Genomic DNA, 17144 nt, shown 5'->3' with positions numbered 1-17144 from the left:
CCTCAAATTTATATGAAAATACAAGGGGCCTGAATAGTCAAAGCAATCTTGAAAAAGAAGATGACTCACATGTCCTGATCTCAAAACATACTATAAAGCTACAGTAACCAAAACAGTCTGGTACTGGTATAATGATAAACATATAGATCAATGGAATAGAACCAAAAGTCTAGACATAAACCTATACATCTATGGTCAATTTATTTTCAGCAAGGGTACTAAGTCCATTCGATGTAGAAAGAATAGTCTCCTTAATAAATGGTGCTGGGAAAACAGGATTTCCACAAGCAAAAACGTAAATCTGGACCCATACCTCACACCATATATGAAAACTAATTCATAATGGATAAAGGACTGAAATTTAAGAACTAAAATCATTAAAGTCTTAAAACGTAGGGGTAATGCTTCACAACGTAATATTTAACAGTAACCAAACCAAAACTCACTGTCGTCAAATTGATTCTGACTCGTAGAAACCCTGTAGGACAAAGTAGAACTGCCCCATAGGGTTTCCAAGGCTGTCAATCTTTACGGAAGCAGGTCGCCACATATTTCTCCTGCTTAGAGGCTGGTGAGTTCGAACCACAGACCTTTTAGTTAGCAGCCAAGTGCTTTAACCACTGCACCACTTATCCACTCAACAATCAATTCTTAGATATGACACCAAAAGCATGAGCAACAAAAGACAAGATAGATAAATAGGACTTTATCAAAATTTTTTTTAAAAATGTGTTCGTCAATGGTCTTTATCAAGAAAGTGAAAAGACAACTTACAGAATGGGAGAAAAATATATATATAATTTTTTTTTATGTGTATACTAAGAAGTTCTGCAATTTAAAAAAAAAAAAAGATGAAAAACTCAATTAAATAATGGGCAAAAGACTTAAATAGACATTTCCAGAAAAGAAATATGTGATCTTTTGTGACTGGATTCTTTCATTTAGCATAATGTGGTCAAGATTTATTCATGTTTGTCATGTAGTTCATTCTTTGTCGTTGCTAAACAATACTCCTTTTTATGGATATACCGTATTGTATGTATCCATTTATCAGTTGATGGACATTTGGGTTGTTTTCCATTTTGGACTATTATGAGTAATACTGCTATAAATATCCCTGTACAAGTTTTTGCATAGATGTATGTATTCATTTATCTTGAGTATATACCTTTTTTTTATATATATATATATATATACCTAGGTTTGGTTTGGGTTTTTTTGGTATATATCTAGGAGTGGAATTGCTTCCACACATGGTAATTCTATGAACTGCCAAACCGTTTTCCAAAGCAGCTGCATCATTTTAAATTCCACCAGCATTCTGTGAAGATTCCATTTTCTCCGCATCCTTACCAACATTTGTTATGGTCTGTCTCTTGAATTGTAGCCATTTTAGTGAGTGGGACATTTTATCTCATTGTTGCTTTCATTTGTATTTTCCAAATAACAAATGTCGTTCAGCATTTTTTATGTGCTTATTGGCCATTTGTATGTCTCTTTGGAGAAATGTCTGTTCAAGTCTTTTCTCCATTCTGTCATTGTGCTTTTTGCCTTTTTATTTTGTTGTAAGAGCTCTTTCTGTATTTTGGATACAAATCCCTTAACAAGTATATGATTTGCAAATATTTCCACTCCGTGGGTTGTCTTTTCACTACCTTGATGGCATTGTTTATAGCACAAGTTTTAAATTTTGATGAATTCCAAATTATTTTTTCTTTTGTTGTTTGTGTTTTTAGTGCTATATGTAAGAAACCATTGCATAATCCTATGTCATAAAGATTTACACCTCAGTTTTCTTCTAAGAGTTTTATTTAGGCTTGTGATCCATTTGGGGTTAATTTTTTGTATAGTGTGAGATAGACATTGAAGTTCATTCTTCTGCATATGGATATCTAGTTGTTCTAGTACCATTTGTGGAAAAGAGTATTCTATCCCCCTTTGATTGTTTTGGCATCCTTGTCAATAATCAGATGACCATAAATGTAAGAGCAAACTTGTACACCCAATTATATTTCATTAATTCATGTGTCTTTACTTATGCCAGTACTACACTGTCTTGATTACTGTAGCTTTTTAGTAAATTTTGATATTGGAAGTGTGAGTCCTTAAACTTTGTACTTCTTATAAAATTGCTTTGTATATTCTAAGTACCTTGCATTTACATATGTTTTTAGGATTAACCTGGCAATTTATGGAAAAAAAAATGGCAGCTGAGACTTTCATAGGGCTTACATTGGATCTGTGGATCAATTTGGGGGATATTGTCATCTTAACAATATTAAGTTTTCCAATATATGAAAATGGAATGCTTTTCCATTTATTTAGATCATCTTTAAAATTTCTGAAAACATTATTTTGCATTTTTCAGTGTATAAGACTTGCACTTATTTTATTAAATTTATTCCTGTTTTATTCTTTTTGATGATATTGTAAGTGGAATTGTTTCTTAATGTCATTTTCAGATTGCTTATTGCAAGTGTATGGAATTACAATTGATTTTTTGTGTATTGATCTTGTATGCTACAACATTGTTGAAGTCATTCATTAGTTCTAATAGTTTTTATTGGATTCCTTAGGATTGTCTATATACGAGATCATATCATTTACAAATACAGATACTTTAACATCTTCCTTTTAATCTGAATGTTTTTTATTTCTTTCTCTTGCTTAGTAGCCCTGGCTAGAACCTCCAGTACAATATGAAATAGAAGTGGTAGGAACGGATACACTTTTCTTGTTCCTGATCTCAGGGGGAAAGCATTCAGTCTTTCACCATTAAGTATGATGTTTGTTGTGGGTTTTTTGTAGACACTTTTTATCAGGTTGAGGAAGTTCCCTTCTATTCCTAGCTTATTAAGTGTCTTTTATCATGAAAGTGTATTAAAAATTGTTAAATGCTTTTGTGTGTGTGTCTAAAGAGAAGATCATACAACTTATCCTTTATTCTAATAAAACGGTGTATTACATTAAATGATTTTCAGATGTTATGACAACCGTGTATTCTGGAATAACACTAATTTGGTCATGTTACACAATTATTTTTATATGTTATTGAATTTTGTTTGCTAGCATTTTGTTAAGATTTTTTGTGTCTTTATTAATAAGTGATATTAGTCTATATTTTTCTTGTGATATCTTTTTCTTGTTTTGGCATCAGGGTAATACTAGCCTCATTGAATGATTTAGGAAGTGTTCTCTTATTTTGTACATTTTGGAGGAGTTTCTGAAGGATTAGTATTAATTCTTCTTTAACTGTTTCCTAGAGCCCATCAATGAAGCCATTTGGGTCTGGGCTTTTATTTGTGGGATGTTCCTTTGATTACTAACTAAACGTCTTTACTCGTTATAGGTCTATTCAGATTTTCTATTTCTTCTTGAGACATTTCTCGTAGTTTGTGTCTTCCTAAAAATTTGTTCATTTTGTTTAATTATATCATTTGTTGGCATACAGTTGTTAAAAAAAAATGGTATTACCATATACTCCTTTCCTATAAGGTCAGTAGTGATCTCCCCTCTTTCATTTCTTACTTTAGTAATTTGAGCTTTTGTTTTTCTTTTGGTTAGCCTAGCTAAAGATTTGTAAATTTTGTTGACCTTTTGAAAGAACCAACTTTTGGTTTCTGTGATTTTCTCTATTGTCTTTCTATTATCTGTTTTATTTATCTATGCTCTAATCTTTATTATTTCCCTTTTCTTCTAGCTTTGGGTTTAGTTTGCTCTTTTTTTGGCTTTTTAAGGTGGAAGTCTAGCTTATTGATTTAAGTTCTTCTTGTTTTTCAATATAGGTGTTTACAGATATAAACTTGCCTCTTAGTACTGATTTTACTGTATTCCATAAGTTTGCATGTGTTGTGTTTTTTTTAATTCATCTCAAAATATTTTCTAGCTTCCCTTGTTATATCCATTTTCCCCATTCATTGTTTAGTAATGTCTTGTTTAATTTCCACATATTTGTGAAGCCAAAACTCCCATATATTGTTAATTTCTAACTTTATTCCATTGTGATTAGAGAACAACTTTGTGTGATTTTAATCCTTCGAATTTATTGAGGTTTGTTTTATGATCTACCATATGGTCTCTGCTGGAGAATGTTTCATGGATGAGAAGAATGTGTATTCTTCTAATGTGTGTTCTATAGATGTCTGTTAGGTCTAGTTGATTTATGTTGTTGTTGTGTGCCATTTGTCAGGGTAGAACTTTCCCATAGGGTTTCCTAGGCTGTAAGTTTTATGGGACCAGATCAACAGGACTTTTCTTCCACAGAGCCACTGGTGGGTTCAAACCATCAACCTCTTGTTTAGCAGCTAACCGTTTAACCATTGCACCACCAGAGCTCTTTAGTTGCACCACCAGAGCCCTTTAGTTGATTTATATAAAAAAATAGTGTTGTTAAAATCTTATATTTCCTTGTTGATCTTCTGCCTAGTTGCTCTATTTGTTATTGAAAGTAGGGTATTGACGTCTACAAATATTATTCTTGAATTCTCTACTTCTTTTAATTCTGTCAGTTTTGCTTCATGTATGTATTTTAGGGCTCTGTTGTTTTTTTTTATGTATTTTAGGGCTCTGTTGTTAGGTGCATATATGTTTGTAATATTATATCTTCTTGATCAGTTGATCCTCTTATCTTTATAAACTATTGCTCTTTACCTCTAGCAACATTTTTTGTTTTAAAGTGTATTTTGTCTGATATTAGTATAGTCATTCCAACACTTTTATTATTGTTGTTTGTATGGTACATTTTTATACTCTTTTCCTTTCAATTTATTTGTATCAATGAGTCTAAAGTTTGCCTCCTGTAAACAGTGTGGCAATTGTTTTTTAATTCAGTCTCAAAATCTGTGCCTTTGATTGAATTTTTCAGTCCATTCACACTTCATGTCATTATCATTATAGGTAGACTCACATTTGCCATTTTACATTTTATTCTCTATGTCTCATGTCTCTGTTCCTCTATTCTCCTTTACTGCTTTCTTGAACATTCAAGGAATATTTTCTAGTCTAACATTTTAATTCCTTTAATGATGTTTCCATTATCTTTTTTGAGTTGTTTTTCTACTGTTTGCTCTGAGACTTACCATATACATTTTAATTTATCAGACTCTCCTGCAGATTTACACTAACTTAATTCCAGACGGACATGGAAATGTTACTTCTATATAACTTTATTCACTTTCCCCTTTTGTGCTATGACTGTTGTATACATTACATCTATATGCTATAGACCAACAATGAATTGTCATAATTGTCATTTTATATAACTTTATGTTTTTTAAGAAGCTGAGAATTTGCTACATTTATTCTTATTTACCATTTGTTCCTGTGGTTTTGAGTTACCATCTGTTGCATTTCCCTGCTCCAACAGGTTTGCTCCTGCCTATTTCTTCTGTGCTGTTATTATTAAATATATTACATTTCTACATGTTATAAGCCCAACAATAGAATTACACACATATTAGTTTATAAATTGGTTTTTAATTAGTTAAAAAAAGAATGGTGAAGAAATATGGGATTACCTTTCCTAATGCTATTGTGTGTGTGTGTGTGTGTGTGTGTGTGCACACCTGTGTGTGGGGTTACTTGCTTTCAGTCTGAAGAACATCCCTTAGCATTTCTTGGGAGATGAATCTGTGAGCAACAAACTCTCTCAAGTTTTATTTATCTAAGCATGTCTTTATTTTGCCTTCATTTTTGAAAGTTAACATTGCTTAATAATAAGGTTCGTAGTAAACAGTATTTTGTTTTCTTTCAGAATTTTGAATATGTCAACCCATTACCTTCTGGCCTCCATTGTTTTTGAATATAAATCACTTCTTAATCTTATTGGGGTTGCCATATATCTGATGAGTCCTTTTTCTCTAGCTGCTTACAATATTCTTCCTTTGTCTTCGTCTTTTAACATTTTCACTATGATGTGTCTGTGCCTGGATCTGTTTGTGTTTATTCTACTTGGCCATCTTTGAGCTTCTCATATGTGTAAATCAATGTTTTTCATCAAATTTGGGATGTTTCCAGGTCTTGTTTTTTCAAGTATTGTTTCTGTCCCTTTTTGTCTCTTCTTTCTTGCTGGCACTCCCGTTATACATATGTCAGTGCATAAAATAGTGTTCTAAATTCTCTGAATCATGATTCATTTTTTTTTTATGTTTCTTACTTTCTGTTCCTCAGACTGAAAAAATCTCTATTGATCTATGAATTCACTGATTCTTCTGCCAGACCAGATCTACTGTTGAGCTCCTCTAGTGAATTTACTTTTGTTATTGTACTTTTGAATGCCAGAAATTCCATTTGATTCTTTCAAATAATTTATATCTCTTTATTGACATTCTCTATTTGATGGGACACTGTCATCATACCTTTCTTATTTCTTTAAGTATGGTTTCCTTCATTAAAGAAAAACATATTTATAATAGTTGCTTTGAAGTTTTTGTTAAGTCCAATATCTTGGACCACTTAATGCAGTTCCTACCACCTGTTTGTGTTCCAGTGTATGTGCTTTTCTTGTTTTTGGCCTATATGTAATTTTTTGTTGAAAACTGGACATTTTAAAAATGCATTGTAGCAACTTTGAATACTAACCACTGATCTCCTTGGGGCTTGTTGTTTTTATTGTTTGCTTGTTTATTTGTTCAGTAACTTAGCTCAACTATTTCAGTGAAGTCTATTTCTCCCACAGTGTGTAAACTCTGATGTCACTCCTCAGAGGGCACAGCTCTGAAAATACACAGTCACTGTGAGATGACTATTTTTTTAATAACCACTTATATTTTTATTTAGATACAATTCTTATGCCGTGAAATGTACCTGTTTAAACAGTTCAGTGGTTTTAGTATATCCACAGAGAAATGAAACCATAACCACTATCTAAATTTAGAACAGTTTCATAACCTCTGGAAGAAATTCCTACCCATTACTGGTCATTCCCATTTCCTTCTGCCCCCATTTCCTGACAACCACTAATCTACTTTCTGCCTTTGTGGGTTTACCTCTTCGGGAGATTTCACATAAATGGAATCATATAATATGTGGTCTTTTGTGATCAGCTTCTTTCACTTGGCATAAGGTCTCTGAGGTTCATCCACGTTTTAGCGTATATCAGTACATCATTCGTGGTTATGGTGGAATAATACGTCTTTGTATAGGTGTACCGTATTTTGTATATACATACATCAGTTGATGAACTTTTTGGTTGGTTCAAATTTTTGGCTATTATGAATAATGCTCTTATGGACATTCGTGTACAAATTTTTATGTGAACATATACTTTCAATTCACTTGGGTATCTGCCTAGGAGTGGGATTTCTGGGTTATGTAGTAACTCTATGTTTAACATTTGGGGAACTACAAAATTGTTTTCCAAAACAGCTGCACCATTTTACATATCTGCTGACAATGCAAGAGGTTCCAATTTCTCCACATCCTCACAAACACTTGTTATTGTTTATTTTGTTCATTATTACCACCCTAGTGAGTGTGAGGAAAGCCTGGTGGCATAGTGCTTAAGTGCTATGGCCGCTAACCAAAGGGTTGGCAGTTCAATTCTGCCAGGCGCTCTTTGGAAACTTTATGGGGCAGTTCTACTCTGTCCTATAGGGTCGCAATGAGTCTGAATAAACTTGATGGCAATGAGTTTTGTTTGTGTGTGTGTGTGTGTGTGTGTGTGTGAGTGTGAAGAGTCCCTGGCTCAATGGCAGTTTGTTAGTGAGGATGAAATGTTATCTGATGCTTATAATTTGCATTTCCCTAATGATAAGGAGAACTGGTATCACAGTGGTTAAGTGCTCGGCTGCTAATTGAAAGGTCAGCAGTTCAAACTTACCAGCTGCTCTGCAAGAGAAAGACGTGGCAGTTGTCTCCTCTAAAGATTAAGCCAAACCAAACCCGTTGCTGTTGAGTGGATTCTGACTCATAGCAACCTATGAACTGCCCCCATAGAGTTTCCAAGGTTGTAAATCTTTATGGAAGCAGACTGCCACATCTTTCTCCTGTATAGTGGCTGGTGGGTTCAAACTGCCCTCCTTTCAGTTAGCAGCCAAGCACTTAACCACTGTACCAGGAGGGCTCAGCCTTGGAAACACTATAGAGCGGTTCTACTCTGTCCTAGAGGGTCGCTGTGTACCCAAATCGACTCAAAGGCAATGGATTTTAATGACTAATGATGCTGAGCTTTTTTTTTAATGTGCTTATTGGCCATTTGTATATCTTCTCTGCATCAATGTCTAATTAATTGGGTTGGCTTTTTTGAGTTGTAAGAATTTTTTATGTATTCTAGATACAAATCCACTATCAGATATGTGATTTTGGAATACTTTTTTACCGTTCTGTGGGTTGTCTTTTCACTTTCTGGATAGCGCTGTTTGAAGAACAAAACTTTTTAGTTTTGATGAAGTCCGTTTTTTTCTATTTTTTCTTTTGTTGTGTGTGCTTTTTGTATCATGTTAGGAAATCATCATCTATTCTAAGGTCACGAAGAATTACACCTATGTTTCTTCTGAGTTTTAGTTTCAGCACTTAAATTTAGATTTTTTATCCATTTTGAGTTAATTTTTGCATAGGGTGTGAGATAGGAGTCCAGTTTCATTCTTTTACATGTGGATGTCTGGTTGTACCAGCACTGTATTTTGAAAAGTTTATCCTTTCCCCCATTGAACTGCCTTGGCTCTGTTGTCCATATTTGTGGGTTTATTTCTGTACTCTCAATTTATTCCATTTATCTATATGTTTGTCCTTATGCCAGATCCACAATGTCTTCATTACTATGGTGTATTTTCTGAAATCAGGAAATATGCATTCTTCAAAGTTTTTTTTTTTTTTGTACTTTAGATGAAGGTTCACAAAGCAAACTCGTTTCTCATTGGACAATTAATACAGATATTGTTTTGTGATATTGGTTGCCAACCCCACAACATGTCAACACTCTCACCTTCTTGATGTTAGGTTCCCCATTACCAGCTTTTCTGTCCCCTCCTGCCTTCTCATCCTTGCCCCTGGACTGGCGTGCCCATTTAGTCGCATTTTGTTTTATGCACCTGTCTAATCTTTGACTGAAGGGTGAACCCAGAAGTGACTTCATTACTGACCTTTAAGGGTGTCCAGGGACTCTACTCTTGGGGTTTCTCCAGTCTCTGTTGGATGAGTAAGTCTTTTTTTTTTTTAGTTGAAATCTTGTTCTACATTTTTCTCCAGCTCTGTTTGGGGCTCTCTGTTGTGATCTCTGTCAGAGCAGTCAGTGATGGTAGCCAGGCACCATCTAGTTGTGCTGGACTCAGTGTGGTGGAGGCTGTGGTAGCCCTTTGGACTAATCTTTCCCTTATGTCTTTGGCTTATTTCATTCTCCCTTGCTCCAGATGGGGTGGGACTAGTGGAGTATCTTAGATGGCCGTACACAAGCTTTTAAGACCCCAGATGCTACTCACCAAAGTAGAATGTAGAACATTTTCTTTATAAACTATATTATGCCAATTGAGCTAGATGTTCCCCGAGACCATGGTCTCTACAGCATTCAGCCCAGTAATCTGGTCCCTTGGGAAGTTTGGATGTGTCTATGGAGCTTCCATGACCTTTCTGCTGGCTTCCCCAGCATTGTGTACTGTCTTACCCTTCCACATCTATTATCTAATTTAGTGTTTTTCCCTGCCTCCTCTTCCCTCCCTCTTAACCACCAAAGATTGTTTCTTTTTGTGTGTAAACCTTTTCATGAGTTTTTATAGTAGTGGTCTCATACAATATTTGTCCTTCTGTGATTGACTTATTTCACTCAGCATAATGCCCTCCAGATTCATCCATGTTGTGACATGCTCTGCAGATTCATCATTGTTCTTTAGTATTCCACTGTGTGTATGTACCATAGTTTGTTTATCCTTTCGCCTGTTGATGGGCATCTAGGTTGTTTCCATCTTTTTGCTATTGTGAACAATGCTGCAGTGAACATGGGTGTGCATATGTCTATTCATGTGATGGCTCTTATTTCTCTGGGATATATTCTTAGAAGCGGGATTGCTGGATCGTATGGTATTTCTCTTTCTAGCTTTCTAAAGAAGCACCATATCGTTTTTCAAAATGGTTGTACTATTTTGCACTCCCATCAGCAGTGCATAAGCGGTCCAATCTCCCCATAGCCTCTCCAACATTTGTTATTTTCTGTTTTTTTGATTTGTACCAGTAATGCTGGGGTGAGAAGGTGGTTTTGATTTGCATTTCTCTAATGGCTAGTGATCACAAGCATTTCCTCATGTATCAGTTAGCCACTTGAATGCCTTCTCTGGTGAAGTATCTGTTCATATCCTTTGCACACTTTTTAATTGGATTTGTCTTTTTGTAGTAGAGGTGTTGGATTTTCCTGTAGATTTTAGAGATTAGATCTTTGTCGGATTTATCATAGCCAGAACTTTTTTTTCCCAGTCTGTAGGTTCTCTTTTTACTCTTTTTGGTGAAGACTTTTGATGAGCATAAGTGTTTAATTTTTAAAAGATCCCAGTTACCTAGCTTATTTCCTAGTGTTTATGTATTGTTAGGTATGGTTTGCATCCTGTTAATGCTGTGTATTAGGGCCTCTAGCATTGACCCTATTTATTATTTTTTTTTATTCTTCTATGATATTTATGATTTTTGGTTTATATTTAGGCCTTTGATTCATTTTGAATTAGTTGTTGTATATGGTGTGAGTATGGGTCCTGTTTCATGTTTTTGCAGATGGACATTCAGTTTTGCCAGCACCATCTGTTAAAAGTTGTCTTTTCCCCATCTGATGGACTCTGGGGCTTTGTCGAACATCAGGTTACCATAGGTGGATGGATTTACGTCTGCGTTCTCAGTTCTGTTACATTGGTCAATGTGTCTGTCATCGTACCGGTACCAGGCTGTTTTGACTACAGTAGCTGTATAGTAGCTTCTGAGATTAGGTAGTGCGAATCCCTCCTACTTTGTTCTTCTTCAATAGTGCTTTACTTATCCAGGCCTCTTCCCATTCCATATAAAGTTAATGATTAGTTTTTCCATCTCGTTAAAGGATGCTGTTGGTATTTGTGTCGGGATTGCATTGTTTTTGTAGATTGCTTTGGGTAGAATTGACATTTTCAAAATGTTGAGTCTACCTATTCATGGCCATGGTATGTTTTTCCATTTATGAAGGTCTGTTTTGGTTTCTTGCAGTAGTGTTTTCTTAGTATAGGTCTTTTACATTCTTGGTTAGATTTATTCTTAAGTATTTTATTTTTTCAGGGGCTATTATAAATGATATTGTTTACCTGATTTCCTTTTTGTAGTTCTCTTTATTGGTGTATAGGAATCCAACTAAATTTTGTGTATTTATCTTGTATCCTGCTAGTCTGTTATTGTTTACCTGTTTGTCTGTTTAGTGACTTGGCTGAACTAAATCTTTGAAGTCTCTTCCCCCAAAGTGCAGCCTCTGGTATCCCTGTTCATATTTTGTCTGTTATTTTCATCTTTTAGCCTGGCTACTGAGGCATTCATTGTCCCTAGGCCAGTATAACCCACATATTGGTCAAAAGTTGTATTCCTGTGACTTAACCTGTTAGAGTTTTACATTTTACTGTTGCATATATGTGTGGCTTGGAACCTGCTATCATGGTTCAGGAAACTTACATTTCATTGCCTCATGTTGAGCCAGGGACTAGTAGAATGGAAGTTTCCTCTGTATACCTGAGAGGGAACATTCTTGGGCAATACACATAGTCTTCCAGACTGCCAGGGATGAGTGTGTGTGTGTGTGTGTTTGTTTGTTTGTTTTGTCCAGGTTCCTAGAAGTCACCCTTTGGTCAGAGTAACTTATTCTTCAGTCTTTGTTTGCTCAGAGGTGATGATTAGGTTCCTTGTGCAGTGAGTCTTCAGCCCTTTGTTGATAGACCTGTGTGCAGCTTGTGGAATGCTTCCAAGTCTGCCCCCACATTCTTCTGATTGCTCCTGTATCAGTGTCTTTATATTTAAAGTGTTTTTTGGGGGTGTTTGGGGGGGAGGTAAGTAGCTTATAATTGGGTCTTGCATTGTTATCCAATGCCTTTTAATTGGAGTGTTTAGATCATTTGTATTTAATGTGATTATGCATATAGTTGGGTTTAAGTCTACCATCTTGCTATTTGTTTTCCCTTTGTCCCGTGTTTTCTTTGTTCCCCTTTTCTCTTTTCCTTTCTTTCTTCATTATTTTTATGATTTCATTTTGTATGTTTTATTGATTTATTAGATATACCTATTTTTTATGTATATTCTAGGGTTTACAGTATTCTTCCCTGAGATATCACAGTCTACCTTCAAATAATATACCCCATCATGTTATTTGCATTAAAATAGCATAGAAACCTCATAATAGCTTAATTCCATTTCCCCCTCACAATCTTTGTGCTATTTTTGTCATATATTTATCTTTACATATATTATGAACCCTTAAATGCATTGCTATTATTTTTGCCTTAAACAGCAGATTATCTTTTAAAGACATTTTAAAAATAAGAAAGAAGATTTTTAAAATTTATGCACATATGTGCCTTTTCTAGTACTATTCATTCCTTCTAAATCCAAATTTCCATCTGGTATCATTTTCCTTCTCCCTGGGGGATTTCCTTAACATTTCTTGTTGTACTCTCTGCTGCTGAAGATTTCTCTTGGCTTTTTATAACTGAAAAAAAAAAAACATATTTATTTTGCCTTCATTACTGAAACATATTTTTTTCTGTGTATAGAGTACTAAGCTGACAGGTTTTTTCTTTCAGTGTTTTAAAGATGTTGCTCATTGTCTTCTGACTTCCATTGTGTCTGATGAGAAACCTGCTGTTAATCTTATGATTGTTACTATTTGAGAACTGTTCTTTTTTTTCTGGTTGTTTTTAAGATTCTCTTTTTATCATTGGTTTTCAGGAATTTGATAGTGATGTACTTCTCTGTGGTTTTCTTCATGTTTTTCATTTTCTTGAGGTTCATTGAGATTCTTGGATCTCTGTGTTTATAGTTTTCACCAAATTTGGAAACACTTTGGTCATTATTTTTCTTTTCTGTCTCCTGCCAAATCTCCAGGACTTCATTTACATATCTATCAGGGTGTTTGGTATTTTCCATAGTTTACTCATGCACTGTATTTTTTTCATTTTTTTCCCTCTCTGTTTAATTTTGGGTAATTTGTCTCACTGGCCTCATATTTATTATTTCTTCTGCAGTGCCTAATCTGCTATGTTAATGCCATCCAATGTATCTTTCATCATTAAAAGTCTTAATGTGGATCTTTTTTATATCTTCCATTACTCCCCTCATCATGCTTATGCTTTCCTCTAATTTCTTCAACATGTTGTTCTTGTGTTGTTGTGTGCTGTTGAGTTGACTCCAACTCATAGTGACCCTATAGGACAGAGCAGAACCACCCCATAGGGTTTCCTAGGCTGTAATCTTTATGGGAACACATCACCAGGTCTTTTCCGCTACGGAGTCACTATGGGTTTGAACCACCAACCTTTTGGTTAGCAGCTGAGTGCTTTAACCATTGCACCACCAGGGCTTCTTGATTTCTTCAACATACAGATTATATTTTGTATATTTCTAGTAGCTTCTAAGTTACCCACTCATTTTATCATCTGTGTCATTTCTTGATCTGCTTTTACTTATTTATTTTTCTCCTCATATTGGTCATATATTCTTGCTTCATTGCATGCTTACTAATTCTTTATAGAATGCCACATAGTGTGATTATATACTGTTGAGGTCTAGATTTTTTTGATATTACTTTGAATATTTTAAGGTTTTTCTTTTTTTCCTTAGAAGAAGTTATTTGGAAATAGTTTAACACTTTCAAGTCTTGTTTTTAAACTCTGCTAGAAAAGTCTGTAAACCCATTGCCGTTGAGTTGATTCTGACTCCAAGTGACCCTATGAGACAGAGTAGAACTGCCCCCATAGGGTCTCCAAGGCTGTATCTTCATGGAAGCATCCTGCCAAGTCTTTATTCCACAAAGAGGCTGGTGGGTTCGAACCACCACCATTTTGGTTAGCAGCTGAGTGTTTAACCGCTGCATCACCAGGGCTCCAGAGAAGTCTGTAGTCTAGGGCTAATTTCATTCCACTATTAAGGCAATATTCTTCTATAACCTCTACCTCATTCCTAATGTATTAGCATGTCTTTCCACTCTGGTTAGTAGAAAAAAAAAAAACTATTCCCTTCTCTGTGTCAGCTACAGGCACTGTCAGTTTGCTATTTTCCTGTGGTTCTTTCCCAGCCTCAATAGTTTCTTCACATGCATACACTGATCAGTACTCAGCCTAGGTCTCACAGTAAACCTTCTACAGTTCTCCTGACTTCTCTACGTAGCTGTCCTCTGTAAGGTACTCTGTCCCACAAATTCTGGCTGCCTTTTGACTAAAAAAAAAAAAAAAAATTTTTTTTTGACTGTCTGTACTCTAAACTCTGTCTCCTTAACTTGATGAGACTGCTGGAATCTGTTTGGCTTCACTTTCTCTGTGCTGTAACCAGGAAAATCTTACCAGGCAGTGAGCCGGACCATTTTAGTGTTCATGTTTTTGTTTCCCTTTGCTGGGATCACTGTCATGTACTGCCGGTGATGCATCATGCCCAGAAGCTAAAGTCCCTTCTTCTTATTCTCTTAAAAGTAATGCTAGTAAATCTTCGTCCATTGAGAGGAAATTCTATTTTTAGAAACAGTTAAAAGTCATTCAGAATCAAATTGATTTATAAAGGGAATGAAACTAGGAGTGACTAAAAAAGAATAAAAGTTATTTCTGGTGCAGCCTGTTAATCTCTTTTCTTCTATATAGGTACAGGACACAATATCCCATCCTAGGCCTTCTGTATGATGACTATGAATATATACCACCAGGCAGTGACACACAGACTATTGTCATTGAGAAAACAGAAGACAAATGGACCTGTGTAAGTTAACTTGGACATTACTAGTACTATTTTGACTATATCTTGTTAACAGCCTTGAAAAACTGAGATAAAACATCATGAAAATGAATTAGAGTTTCTTTTTTTTCTCTTAAGGCTTTTTTGCATTTTCCTTACTATATACAGTGAGAAATAAGAAACTTTGGAAAGATTTATACATGTGATAATATAATTGATTACCCAAACTCCAAACTCCAATAAACTAGATATGAGTTCTGCCCCACAATTATCCATACTATAATAAAGTAGATACAATATTTACCCCAAAAAGGAAGAAAGTTCACATTGGCAGCATACCAATTTTCTTTCTTTCCTTGCATAACTCAGTATTTCTTGAACTGATTCTATACAAATTTTCAAAAATAAAAAAGTTTCCTTTTTTCTTTAAAGGAGGCAGCAAGTGTCATACATAGACAATTATGAAGGAGGGTGGAGGGTGGAAAAGAGGTATATTTAAACAGAATTTGCCTTGTGATCTTTAACGTGGTACTTATTCCTGCAGATTATAAATTTTTAGGGTTTTAAAAAGAGGGCAGGTGTGTCTGTCTTTCTCACTAGAATATAAGATCTTCCAGCTTTATATCCCACTTATACTGAGGCTGAAAAGCACCTCAAAGTTCATTTATTCTAACATCTACCTTCTACAACATCCTCCAAGATGACCAGGCAGCAAAGCCCTCAATACCTTTCTAAGTGGTCCAATCCATTGCTGAGAAAGTTATTTTAACCCTCCTCTTATAAAGGACTGAAAGCTACTTTCCTAAATCTTTTACTTATTGACCTATTAACCCTTAAAATAGTGATCATCAAAAAAGGACAAATATTGTATGAGACCACTACTATAAGAACTTGAGAAATACTTTAAACAGAGAAGAAAATAATCTTTGATGGTTCCAAGAGTGGGGAGGGAGGGAGGAAGAGGGGTATTCACTAATAAGATAGTAGACAAAAACTATTTAAGTGAAGGGAAAGACAACACACAATACAGGAAAGGTCAGCACAGCTGGACTAAACCAAAAACAAAGAAGTTTCCTGAACAAACTAAATGCTTCAAAGGCCATCATAGCAGGGGCGGGGGTTTTGGGACCATGGTTTCAGGGGACATCTATGGCAATTGGCATGATAAAACCTATTAAGAAAAAATTCTGCATCGTATTTTGGAGAGTGGCGTCTGGGGTCTTAAACACTAGCAAGCGGACATCTAAGATGCATCAGTTGGTCTCAACCCACCTGGAGCAAAGTAGAATGAAGAACACAAAAGACGCAAGGTAATTATGGGCCCAAGAGACAGAAAGGGCCACATAAACCGGAGACTACAACAGCCTGAGACCGGAAGAGCTAGATGGTGCCTGGCTACAGCCGATGACTCCCCTGAGAGGGAACACAACAAAGAACTACTGAGGGAGCAGAAGAGCAGTGTGACGCAGGTCTCAAAAAAAAAAAAAAAAGTGATCATCAAACAGGTGGTATATTTTCCCTAGCAAAATTGTTCTTTACTAGGGAAAATTTTGCCCCCCAGGGGATATTTGTCCCAATTGGGGGAGGGGGGGTGCTATTGACATTTAGTGAGTAGAGGCCAGGGATGCTGCTAAACATTCTGTAATGCACAGGATACTCCCTACAACAAAGAATCACCAGCTCAAAATATTAATACTGCCAAAGGTTGAAAAGCCCTTTTAGCACATTGGAATGCCTAGGGTTGTTTTTGTTTGTTTGTTTTTCTATTTATATACTCCTACAATGCTGCCAGAGACGCTGGGTGGTGCAAATGATTAAAGAGTTTGACTGCTAATGAAAAGATTGGAAGTTCAAGTCCATCCAGAGGTGCATTGGAAGAAAGGGGCCTAGGGATCTACTTCCAAAAAATCAGCCATTGAAATACTAATCTCAGATAAAATAGACTTTGAAACAAAATCCACCATAAAACACAAAGAAGGTCATTATAAAATGATTAAAGGGACGATCCACCATAAACACAAAGCCATAAAAATATTTACACACCCAATGACAGGGCTCCAGAATACATAAAACAGCACTGAAAAGAGAAACTGATAGTTCCACAATAATAATAGGAGGCTTCAACACACTGTTTTCGGTAAAGGACAGAACATCTACAATGAAACTCAACAAAGATACAGAAGATCTAAAGTCCACAATCAACCAAACTGACCTCAGAGACATATACAGAACACTCCACCCAACAGCAGCAAAGCTTTTGTTTTTTTCCAGTGCTCATGGAA

At 35.5% G+C, this 17144-nt stretch overlaps 1 protein-coding gene across 1 annotated transcript in view; it reads left to right on the top strand.

Moving 5' to 3' along the window:
- The window catches only part of POF1B (POF1B actin binding protein), a 109885-nt gene extending 94990 nt beyond the window's left edge, over nt 1–14895 (top strand). Inside the window, exon 15 of the mRNA XM_064278451.1 lies at nt 14772–14895. Within this exon, the coding sequence (XP_064134521.1) occupies nt 14772–14895 (124 nt within the window). The remainder of the gene's footprint in view (nt 1–14771) is intronic.
- Nucleotides 14896–17144: the final 2249 nt, after the last annotated feature.

This window comes from Loxodonta africana, chromosome X (assembly GCF_030014295.1).
Source record: "Loxodonta africana isolate mLoxAfr1 chromosome X, mLoxAfr1.hap2, whole genome shotgun sequence".
Taxonomy (NCBI): domain Eukaryota; kingdom Metazoa; phylum Chordata; class Mammalia; order Proboscidea; family Elephantidae; genus Loxodonta; species Loxodonta africana.
This window is presented reverse-complemented; position numbering and strand designations above follow the sequence as displayed.